This window comes from Danio rerio, chromosome 5 (genome assembly GCF_049306965.1).
Source record: "Danio rerio strain Tuebingen ecotype United States chromosome 5, GRCz12tu, whole genome shotgun sequence".
Lineage (NCBI taxonomy): Eukaryota > Metazoa > Chordata > Actinopteri > Cypriniformes > Danionidae > Danio > Danio rerio.
In genome coordinates, this window is record NC_133180.1 from 66,896,477 (window position 1) to 66,909,581 (window position 13,105).

At 35.7% G+C, this 13,105-nt stretch overlaps 1 protein-coding gene across 12 annotated transcripts in view; it reads left to right on the forward strand.

Annotated features, from left to right (window-relative positions):
• The window catches only part of doc2b (double C2-like domains, beta), a 411,729-nt gene that overhangs the window by 87,333 nt on the left and 311,291 nt on the right, over positions 1 to 13,105 (forward strand). For all 12 annotated transcript variants that reach the window (XM_017356366.3, XM_073951541.1, XM_068221539.1 and 9 more), the window contains one exon: positions 227 to 389. In XM_017356366.3, the coding sequence (XP_017211855.1) occupies positions 227 to 389 (163 nt within the window). The remainder of the gene's footprint in view (positions 1 to 226; positions 390 to 13,105) is intronic.

Here is a 13,105-nt window from a genome sequence, read left to right on the forward strand (position 1 = left end):
TTTTAGCATTTAAAGCATTGCACAACTCAGACAGCGTCCTGTGAAGTTTCAGGTTAAAAGTAAGCTCTAATGAGGAGTTTAAAAGCAGTGTTTGAGTGTCTGCAGATCATAACTCCACGTCTACATTTCAACATGAGGTTCCTTTGCAAAATGTTGTGAGTACCTGCTTTAAGTCGCTCCATACTGAGCTTCTCTTAATTTGTTTTTCTTTTCTCACTCTTCAAAGGTGTGGAAACGTTCAGGAGCCTGGTTCTACAAAGCCTTGCCCAAGCATATTCGTCCCATTAAGGATTCAATTCTAGATAACAGGAAGCCGGTAATAGAAAGAGGAGAACAACTGCCAGTGGCCAGGAGTGCACCAATCAGCTACACGTGGGCTCAAAGCAGAGGTTAGATGCTATTCTATTCTATTCTATTGTATTTTCTGGCGAAAACTTAAATTTTAATGCTTGTATCTTAGACTATGAATGAGCTCAATGGATGATATTAAACACAGTGATATTAGTGTCATATCTAGGGAAGTATCAATACATCATAATATCAAGAAATTGTGAAATAAAAGTGCACCAATGGATAACTGCCAAAGTCCCTTTAAAGAGCCCTTATTATGAATTAAAAAGTCATATTTTGGTTTTGTGGGTCTCCAACAACAGGCTGATATGCATGCAAGTTCAAAAAACACTTTCATTGTCTTATAATTATCCCATCGACTCCCATATGATTCGTTCAGCGATTCATTTGTTCCCAAACCCCTCCTTAGCGTGATTTAAATCTGTGCTGATTGGACCGATGACCCGAGTCTGTTGATTGGTCGACTGTGTTCAGCGCGAGACAAAGAGAAATGCCCACTACTGTTTATCAACATTGGTGGAGTAGTCAGAGTGCAGTGTATACATGTGAGCCTAGTGCAGGAGTGCATTAAAGCAGTGCGGTTAAACACCAGCTTATTGCTCTGTTCTTACATTTTAAAATCGATATACAAATAAAGCTGAATTACCCATACGTATAAACAACGAAATGACACACATTCATTATTAATCCATACACTGGCAAAAGCTAAACTATTTTGAAACTTGACTGCCACACGTGTGTAGGAACAGCTGATGGTGGCTATAGCAATGACAAACTGCAGAGGATCGCGAGCTCACAAACGCATTTAAATCAGTAAAGAAAGTGATATGAGCCACATTTTCAAGGTGGCTTTAGACGTGATGTGAAATATAGAGTCAACCAAATACAGCACAAGCCGCGTGGAGCGATTCCAAAAGACAAAACATAATTAAATTCCTATTTTTCAAGCTAGAGAAAATGAGGTGGCAACCCTTTTAATCACACTTACTTAGACTTGTGAAATGGAAAAAGAAACTGATCCATAAACTGTGTACTGATAAAAGTTCCAGTCAGGCTCTGATAAAGTCTCATATATCAATAGTATTTTTTTGACCCTTTCTTTAACAAATGACCGACAAATCCCCCATTGCAGAATAGATTATTGCATTAAACACCAGAATATTCACTCATTAATGTTAACTCATCTTCAGTTATGATCAGTATCATGCACCAGCATTCTGCGAAAAGGCACGTTCATGTTTTACTGGATCCAGCACTTCATATTTGCTATTGTTTTGTGTCGAAGTCGAGACAAATGACAAATCATTTAAATGACTCTCAGTCGAATATTTTATTAAAAAAAAAAAATCTATATTTAAAAAAAAAAAGGTGCATTTTCAGATTTAAACCTCAGCTGGATGTTTTCATTCACTTGGAGCTGTGTTGCACACTGCATGAAAGGTAATTTTTAAAAATAAATAATAGGCGCTCTTTAAGGAAAGTAATTCCACTCGGTGGCCACTTTAAAGCGCCTTTTGGTTATTCTGTTTGAATGGGAAACATTAAATTCTCCAAATCTGCTTGCCATGAATATTATTCAAGTTGGAATTACCTATGAAATGTAACAACAACTGTCTATTAAATTTGTTTGAAATCATGTGAAAAAAAAAAATTGAGGTTACACAAGCTTATTTGCATGCGCATTACAGGGGATCAAGATCATGACACCGACTTTATTTTTAGCTGTTTCTAGAGGACGCAATCAGTGTCATCCTGTCAATCTATGCCTCTACTTTAGGGTTCTCAAAAATATTGAGTTCGGTACCAATCGGTAATAAAATTTAAAAAAATTACCATTTCAAGCTAATAAGTTGCGCACATACTTAAAGACCAACACTCAACAAAAATGACTGTGATTGGCCATGAAGGTCACAAAGATTGGTGAACTTATGACCTTCTTGGCCTGTCTCAGTCATTTCTGTTGAGTTTTGGTGCTCTAATGTTGGCAGGACATTGGTGCCAATTACCAGTTGGTACCAAACTCAATACCTTTGACTACCCTACTCTACCTTAAGAATAACCTACTTGTTACATAATATCCAACTTGGTCTTGATGGCAAATCTCCTCTTGAAATGACAGCTGCTGTCTTTGTTTACAAGTTTGTGATTGTTCAGGTGGTGTCCGTTTCCGTTATGTAATTTACATTTAAATAGCAGAGACAGGAATTCATAATGTCATGTGATGAGACAGACTGTACTTCACGTGGGTGTCATTTAGATTACTAAACCAAAGAACATTTTATTTTATTTAAATGTAGTTGGTTCATTTGAAAGTAGAGATTCAAAAGGTAGATATATTTCTCATATCTGTGGGGCATTTGCTGAGATTCCAGCATCTTTTGCTGACCTAACAATGAAACTGTCATGTTCCAAACTTGGTCCTGGAGGTTCAGTGTCCTGCAGATTTTAGCTCTAACTTTGCAACACACCTGCAAGGATGTTTCTAGAAAACCTAGTAAGAGCTTGTTTAGCTTTCCGAGGTGTGTCTGATGGGGGTTGGAGCTAAAATCTGCAGGACACCAGACCCACAGGACCGGTATAGAGAACCCCTGGTCTAAAGTGATCAATGTCAGCTCCTTTACTAGAAGGCAGCCCTTCCTCCACTTGAGTGGCCATATTGACCATTACACTCTTCTCAATTTAAAACCATAAGAGTGACTTGCTGTGTGTATTATATTGCTTATATAAATGATATGGTTCATAACATTAATCTGTATTTACAATTTACAATTGACTCAATTATTTCAAGGGCTACACAGTGTGATGTGTTGCACATGCTACATGTATGTAAACATCAAGAAATGTTAGTGAAATACAGTTTAACTTGTGTGAGACAGAGCTGCTTGTTTGTTTGGGGATGATAGACAGCACACACACATTTCATTCAGTATCCTTCAAAACACTGAATATGTGAGCACAATTTAATTTACTGACTTCTGCCTGCTGCCAAATCCTGTCATTAAAAAACCACACATAGGTTTGGTGTGAAAAGAAGATTAATTGTGCAGTTTGAAGTTTTTGAAAGGAAAAGGCCTAGGTTTGCTTTGAAAGAGAGTTTTTATTTCATGCTTTTTTGTACAAAATCCACTCATTATTTGTAGGAAAATTTTCATGAAGAGGAACAGCATCCAAATTGACAGTGACAGACACATTTATTAAGCAAGCGATTCTGCAGAGAGTCACTACTAAAATTAATATGATTAACAGTGATCACTGCAAAAACACTGGACAAAAATAAATGTAGTATACGTCCAGGCTTATAGATCTGCAACAGGAGAACAAACACGAAAGACAATTTTGCACAAAATGTATAGTAAAACTTTTTTATATATGATGATAGATTACAGCACAGGTGTCAAACTCGGTTCCAAAAGGGCCGCAGCTCTGCACAGTTTAGTTCCAACCCTAATTAAACACACCTGATCAAACTAATTGAGTCCTTCAGGCTTGTTTGAAACCTACAGGTAGGTGTGTTGGAGCAGGGTTGGAACTAAACTGTGCAGGGCTTCGGCCCTCCAGGAATTGAGTTTGACACCCCTGGATTACAGTATTGACATTCCTATTTAATTTAATGTGTTTTGTAGTTTCAAATAAGTAAAATAAGTAAGCGTGCTGTTAGGCTATTGCGTATTTTGTTTATGTGTTTAACTTTTTTTTTTTTTTTTGTCTAAATTGCATACAATTTTTTAAAACTAGCACTTTGCATTTTAGTGTAAATAAACATTATAAGCAGTTCTTTTTGTTGTAGTTCACACCTCAAATGTTGTCAGTTAGCTCAATGGAATATTAAGTAGGATTAAAAATATGAATGAAGTGTGAAAGATATTAAAAGCTATTTGTGTGCATAAAATGTAGCACAATGACAGTTTTGAACAAAACTATCTATAATTTTCTTTTTTATTTTATTTCATTTTATTTTATTTTAATTTATTGTTTGTAAATGTAAAAAAAAAAAGTTCACACCTCAAATGTTGCCAGTCAGCTAGCTCAAGTTGCATGGAACCTGGAATATTTGGGGGCATGAAAAATATTAAATGTTATCTGGGTGCATAAAAAAATGTGGCACAACAACAGTTTTAAGGAAAAAATAGCTATTTGTTTTGTTTGAGATGGTAAAACTTTACATACACTGCTGTTATGCCAACACAATCTCATGGCAATTCGTAACTTTTTGATTTAGTGACTAATTCCTGTGAATTCGTACGATCTCATTCGTACAATTTAGCATGATTTACTCATCCCCAATGATTGTTGGGTTTAGGGGTGGAGTTTTGTGCCACGCCTCCTTTTTAAAGTCGTACGACTGAATTCGTACAAATTAGCCACTAAATTGACAAAACCTAAAATATTTACATTTCCACATGAGATCAGGCTGGTTATGCACATACCCATATCATCTTATATATATCATATTTTAAGCTTTATTCCTTTGTGCTCTGCTTGCAATTAGATCACTGCAGCAGTTATCAAAATATACTGGCGAGGCTATAGATCTAAAGGTCAGTTAGCTAATTAATACACCCCTAAGTTATTTCTGTACATTAGATGGGACGTCCCATTCTCCTCCAGCGGTGCTATTAATGAGCTCAGCCGTCTTAAAGTGACCCCATTTAACCCTTCTCCAAATAAACATTCACTCTAACATCCAATTCAAGCCCGAAACACTTCAAGCTTCCAGACACAGTTCTGCTTAACCTTGCAGAAATGCATTTAAGGCAGAATGAAAAGTAAAATGTATGTAAAGAAATATAAACTCACCCTGGCATGAATCTAACAGGCCCGTCTGCAATGTGTGATAAGCTTACTTATCAGAAGAATTAGGGAATAGAAAGCAGTCCAACAGCATGTGAACCAGCGTCCCTCAAAGACACTAAAAGACGCTCAGGGGACCAATATATCATCATTTTATTACACACAATAAAGCGCACAGCCCATCAGAGTTTACAGTCACACGCTTTCTCATGCATTTGATTATCTCCGACATGCAAATAAGATGTTCATGAACGTCCATCAATTTCACATATGCCGCTTCTTTGTAGCTTTATCATAAATAAAGCAGTTTGCATCCACAGGCGCGCATCTGTTCACATGTTCCTCTGCTGCTATTGATATGTGGATGGCATAAGATTATCCTTTTTTTTTGTTAAACCAACCATAGAGCGACAAAAGCTTAGTAGCATCCACTCATGCTTGATAGCGATAGCCGTATGAGGTGCATTAGTGTCGAAGGGGTGGACACCTTTTCTGATTGTGTGCTTTTAAAGGATGACTGAATAAATGAGTTCTGAAAGGCTTTTGCTGTGGACTAACGTGGAGTAATTCCTCCATGCCAGCTGCCGCTGTAGTGCATGAGTGTATTAGAGGCTGTTACTAAATGTAACATGATAAAAGTGCACAGGTTGATCTAGCTTTTCCTTTCTTGACCCTCTGATAAGGTATACTCTCTTAATAACAACAGAATGAACCATGGAGAAAGTGCTGTTGTGTATTTAATATTTTATATAAAAGGCTTTTTTGGTGATGGCAGCTTAAAATTGACCTTCATATGGAGAATGTAGTCGCATACATTACTCAGGTGTAATTTTTTATTGTTTATTTATCACAGACTTTAACAGAGTGTAAAAAACTTGACGGTTCTGTGAGTCCCGTCTATCAAATCTGGGCTTTATTTTGTATTTTCTGTTGAATTCAAGTATATATATATATATATATATATATATATATATATATATATATATATATATATATATATATATATATATATATATATATGACAAGTATCACAGCAGGCTACAATTCTATCACTGAACATGAAACGTAAAAATATGAATGAATGAATCAAAAGCAAGAAAGAAATTAACTAAGGTGAAGCAATCAAACAAATAAACCTTTGCATTTATATGTTGCTGTTGGGATGCTGGTCTTTAAAATACTTTGTGTAAAATTGATTCTTTTTAAACTTTAATTCTTTTTATAAATGTTTAATGAATAGCTTCACAGAATATATATTTATTTTTTTTGGTCTGACCCTCAGACCTTTGGTCTGGCCCAGAGTTTAATATAGCCACAAATTAATTAAAAATAATTGCCCACCCCTGCAATATTTAGTGTAAATTCAGCAATACATACTGCACCTTTACCACGGAGCACCCTTGGTTGCCTTCAGTGGAAAACAGCTTATTTGATTTATTTAGTCAGGAAAGCTCTCAAAATTTGCATCCGCGACCAAAATGTGACCTCCGGTGGACAGTAGCAGACTCTGAAATGAGACGCAGATTCAGTTACATATTAAGTGGTTATTAATTAGCAAAAAATCTAAATATTACGAATGTAAGCATCAGGGGCCTCATGTATCAACGCTGCGTACGCGCAGGTTTCACGCTCAGAATCGCTCACGTTTGGATTTACTAACGATGAACTGAACATGGGATTGTGCGCAGCTCCACGCCAGCTTTAAGGCTGGCGTACGCACATTTTTTGTTCGTGTCTGTTTTATTTCCATTGGTGACTCCTAGAGGCAGTTGTGTTAAATTCCTCTCTACAAAGTGTCTTTGAGCCTTGCAATGGCAGCTGGGTTCATCTAGCAGGTATATAAGGTTTCCATACCATAAAGTTGACCAGCCAAACATTAAAGCGCAATTTGCAGCGGTCGCCTGATTTCCCAATGTAATCTGAGCTATCTACCGCACGCACATTGCTATATAGGCACCATCTGAAGATGAATTTGCATGCGTGAATCAGAAACATTTCCATTCAATAAATGTGCAAATAAAATATGATGCACACACTTATTAATGATTCCTACTTGTCTTTCTCGTGATAAATAGTTGGCAAAATCTGATATGTAGCGGGGGAAAAAAGAAGAAAGAGTTCATAAGACGCTGGATTCGAACCGAGTTCATGCTCGAACGTGTCAAAACATGTTGACATGCGTTTTACGAGCTGCGCCACTGAGACTGTTTAGGGTACTGCAACATTTTACACCTATAAATCACACTATTTCTTTTCTAATTCACTCAGTGCGATGTTCAGACCCAACTGTGTTAACCGCATCAACTCTCCCACTCAATTTTTTTCTTTTGTTGTTAATTCCGGAGAACAAACTTGGAAATAACACCGCTTTTCTCCGGTCTACCTCCGAAAGGAGCACCTAAAATTCACATTCTGTTCAAAGTGTCTCTTTTTGCTTGCTTTTGCTATTGCTTTTTCGTTGGGTTTTGCCAGAGTAGAGTCATTTGCATATTCATACGGGGGAGGAGGCAGGGAGGGGTTTTGTGCTCGTGCATGTTGCGCTCAGTTTCACGTTCATTCAGATGTACGAAAGAATATGCGTGAGATTCGGCGTACGCAGTGTTTCATACATCTGAATTTTTTTCTGCGTACGCACATTTACAGCTTTGTACGTACGCAATGTTTTAGTATGATTTCCACGCAAGTCTTCGGCCCCAGGTGAACCGGTTACATTTGTAACCATCTGTCCTAACAACACGCTATGTGATGAGATACGCAGTGATAAGCAATTTGGCTGTTTGCACCAGACGAAACACGAGAAAAATTTTAATACAGCCATTCAGAAGCACAGAATAGTGCACTCACTGCTCTCCAACAAAATAAAGTTTATAATCTAAATAATACATATTAAACCTCTTTAACATTATTGAATGTAGATGCTGAACCACTGATTTGTGTTGACTTGCACTTAGTCAAATCTAAAGTTTAATTTTAAACGGTTTATTTTCAAGATCTGCTGCTGCTTTCAGTAGTATGGCAATGAATGTCATGCAAAAAGGCATTTAAACTCACATTCTTAGCATTTAACACTGAATAAAGCCCATGGGGTGTACACATGAGGTGATCATTTTCAGTTTAGCCTGTTGTTCAGCTGCAAGAAATAGAAACCCTTCCTAAAATATATATTTTAGGGTTTGGTTAGAACAAAAACTCCTTTTAATATATAAAATATTCCTTCCAATGCCTGCCGTTGCTTTCATTTAGAACACTGCTTAAATCAGCCTTAAATCAGCCTTTAGGCTTGATAGTGAGGCTCGATTGCCAATCTGCCAACCTGTGCTTGCTGTGTATTGAGCCAGGCTTTCAATAGTTCAACCACTGTATGTCAAACCTGCATACTGCACCTTTTAATAAAAGCTTCTTCCATGTATAAATACTGCTAAATTACTGTAAAATTGCCTGACTGACTTTTTCAGTAAATATACAAATGTGCTGCTCATACCAGCACCAGCGGTTTAGAAATCATTCAAACATCAGTACCAAAATACTGGTAAACTCTGTGATGTCAATCATTGGAAATTACCTTTAAAAGCAGCGCTGTTTTCTTTATCCACATGAATGAGGTGAAAGCACTTTAGATTCACTTTATGTCCAATTTGATACATTTCTGAGTGACAGGTGAAGACACATAATAGTTTTCAGAGATCCATAATAGTTTCTAATAGCACTACAGTTACAGTACTGCACTCTTAGATCATATTGATAAAATAATCACATTGGCTTTTAACAACACTTTTGGTTTTGTCATTACAGGTTAAAGTACATTAAAAATATGTTCTGAAAGGCCTCTAAATGATCTTAATGATGTTACACTTTTTTTTTTCAATGATAATAGTTTTATTATTTATTATATATGTTATGTAATGATTTATATTTTGGTTTTACACTGTTTAGGATGACATAATTAGCCCTTCGATCCAGATTTTATTGTTTTTTTAGATATTATTCAAATAATGTTTTGCAGAGAGCATTTTTTTAAACATCGGTTTCATTAAAATAGTTATAAAAATAGGTTCAATATCTAATTTTCTTTGTCTTTGCTGTGATGATATAATACTTGACTAGTTATTTTGCAAGACACTAGTATAGGGTATATGCCGAAGCATGCTAATAGGACTTTTAATTTGCCAGTAACCTGGGTTAATCGTTTCCGGTGAATTGTATGCCAGTGCAAAATCTGCCCTTTTAAGGTCTGTTTTTTTTTTTAAATCAGCAATCTCCACTGGGAGTGATATCCAATATAAAGTGGGTATCAGTTTGTACAAGAAGCACTGCATTAAATTAAAATTTTCCCCGCCATGTCTTTATAATATGAGCATTTATTTTATCCCAGTATATTCAATGGAGCTTCTGCGCTAGCCTGCCGATTCTGACGGGCGCAAGCGAGCAAACAGCTTTTTGTCTCGTTTTACACTTGCGCAACTAAATGAATGCCAAAGTCTGTTTAATTGATTGTATTTGAATTACATTACAACATCGATGCTGTAAAAGAAACTTTATAAAATGGAAAAAAAATTCACAACAACAGGTCACCGGTTTATCAGTATGGGAAACCCATTAGCTTGGCATACACCCCATTCAGCTTAAAGTGCATTTTTAAGGCGTAGATAGATTAATTACATTATCTTGAGTCATTGGATAACATTGTTTTTTTCTGTTGTCAGTCAAAATAATTAATGCTGTTCTTATTTATAAAAATATTCTAGCCAAATTAGTTTTAAAACAGTGCTCACCATAACTGAATACACCCCATATTGAAACTAAATATTTTTTATCCATTTCCCAGTGAATAGGCAATGCATTTTGCATTTAAACAAAACAGATTTAATAAACAGATATATTTATTAAAATAATATTTTAGTCACCAAACATATTTAGAAATTAAAAGATACAACTAAAGTCAAACATAATATTGCAAAAAAAAAAAAAAATTAAAGCCGATAAAATTTCAACTAAATTTTTCAAAATTATTTTTTTGCTTCTCTAGATTTTTCCTGGGTGGGTAGCACATAGGCTAAATTGTCTAAATTGACTGTTTATGTGTGTGAATGTGTATGGATGTTTCCCAGCGATGGGTTGCAGCTGGAAGGGCATCCGCTGCTTAAAACATATGCTAGATAAGTTGGTGGTTCATTCCGCTGTGGCGACCCTAGATTAATGAAGGGACACATTTTCTTTACTTGATGTTGCCTAAAACATATTTTTGATGGCAAAAGATGAAACATTTTATTTAAGGGATGGGAACAAACTTTAATAATGTCATGTGCTTTGTGTTTAATTCTCATTAGATCAATGCAGTGAAGAAAAAAGTCTAATGTGAAATGCTGCTCTACTACAGTTCCTGTCTTGCATGAACCACAAATTGTATCTTGTGCCTTGCTATTTATCATGTGAGGTCAATGTAACCTTGTGTTACCACACAGGATCTTCAGAACATCCACAGTACATGCTGTAGAAGTAAGCCACTGACATGAACTATAATGACACATTCTTTGTGGAAGGCAAAAACGCTAAACCTCAGTGTGTGCAGTTAATCTGTCTAGTGTGTGTGTCAGTGTGACTCAACATACTGTTTCTTTTGGAAAAATACTAAATCTTTTATTGATCTAGTTCATCTAGATCTAGATGATCAAGTATAGCAGGGTTTACTCTGGTATTTTAAAGCCAGCAGTTGAAGACCTGTTTGATAGAATATTAGAAAAAATAGACCAAGATTAATTTATTTAAAGAAACATTCCACGTTTAATACGAGTTAAGCTCTATTTGTATCTCTGGCTCGGCGTATATTAAATTGCCGCAAAATTCTTCTAACTCATCCGTGGGTTTGTAAATGTAAAGGAAACCACGTTGGATAAGAATTAAGAAAAGAGCTTTAACAAAATGCAAGGTTAACATTTCTGCATTCAAATACTCTATCGTCTATAGCAAGCTGACAGATCCGCAGAGCTTAACTGGTATTGATTCTGGAACATTCTTTAAGCCTGACAGGTAAAAATCATCACTTTTGAACAAGTGTGATGAAGCAGCGTGGATACTGTTAAATAAAAAATGGCCTCATGTGAATTATTATTATTTTCCAATATTTCCCAAATGATGTTTAACAGAGCAAGGAATTTTTTACAGTATTTTTTCAATAATATTTTTTCTTCTGGAGAAAGTCTTATTTCTTTTATATAGGCTGGAATAAAATCCATTTTTATTTTATTTTTTAATAAGAAAGCCCCCTTAAGCAATATTATTTTCAATTGTCTAATATTATTATTATTATTTGCTTAATTGCCTAATTTTTAGTGTGGTTTAATTTTCACTGCTGAAAGTCCAAACACTGAAGAGCAAATCCATTGATGCGCAGCTTCACAAGTCCCAAACCAAGCAAGCCAGTAGCGAGGAACAAAACTTCACCAATTGACGAAAGTGAAGGAACCTCGAGAGATACCAGGCTCAGTTGGGCACAATGTTTTCTCCTCTGGCCAAACTTCTTGTGGACAGCTGTGTCTGAGCCTCGGACATTATTAGGAAGGCTATTCCAGAGTTTAAGAGCCATAAATCAGAAGGCTCAACCTCCTTTAGTAGACTTTGCTGTTCTGCTACTATCGAAAGCTCTTGAGTTTTGAGATCTTATAAAGTGGGTTGGATTGTAGTGAGACAGAAGGTTGGTTAGATAAACAGGAGCTAGATTATTTATTAAGAAGCAATATTTTATAATCAGTACGGTACTTAACAGGCAGCCAGTGTAAGGAAGGTAAAATTGGGGTGATATGATCATATTTTCTAGACCTGTTAAGAACTCTGGCAGCTGCATTTTGCACTAAGTGAAGTTTATTAATAAAGGATGCTGGGCAATCAGCGAGCCGAGCATTACTGTAATCCAGTCTAGAAGTCATAAAAGCATGAACTAGCTTTTCTGTATCTGAGATGAATAGCATACTTAGTAATGTAGCGATGTTTCTCAGATGAAAGGACGTTTTATTTGTGACTAGACAAGCAGGTGAAGCATTTCTTTCCCCTAAGGACAGATATATTTGAAAAAAATACTTGATCTAAAGTTTGCAGTGTTATAAAAAAAGTACATTTTAATTAGTAAGTGAAATCCTTTTTTCATACAATTTATGAAATACTGGCAAACATATCAATACATTTTAATAAAAACACTGTAAATGTGGCTTACGTCTGTGTCTAGAGTGAAGTGATGCCATGCTGCTTTTCAGTGTGGTGGATTTCTTTTAAATTACAACATGCCAAGCCTTATCGCCATTTGATTGGATGACAATCGTTCAATCTCAATGACTACAGACTGTAAATGAGATAAAATGCTCACTTTGAGCTGAATACTAGTATCTTGAAAAATATCTAGTGAAATATTATGTACTGTCATCATGGAAAAGATAAAAGAAATCAGCAATTAGTTATTAAATTATTGTGTTTAGAAATGTAAAAAAAAAAATTCGTTTAAATAAAACAGAAATTGGGGGTGAAAATATAATAATTCAGGAGGCCTAATAATTCTGACTTCAACTGTAGATATGCTTTAGACTGAATATCTTTCTATTCAGATGGTGTGGGTGATGTTTCACTCACTCTAATGTGATTGGACATGCAGGTGAAGCACATTTCGTCCCAGAATAACTGAGGGAAATGAGAGAAAGGAGATAATTATCGAAAAATTCTACTTGAGATTTTAATAGTGATATCCTAACTTCAACTTGACACAGTTTTGGCATCCATTGTGATGCAAATAATCTTTCAATAACTACTCTGGCATTTTACAGATAGTGTCTCTGCCATGAGCCTTTTAGCATCAAACTGTTAGCGAAAAATCCAAATAAAACATCTACAGCTTCAGCAGTTTCTTTCTTCATCAAAATCGATCCTTTCCCTGGGCTCTGACTGCTGGAATAATTTCTATATGCATTAATTCTGGTGG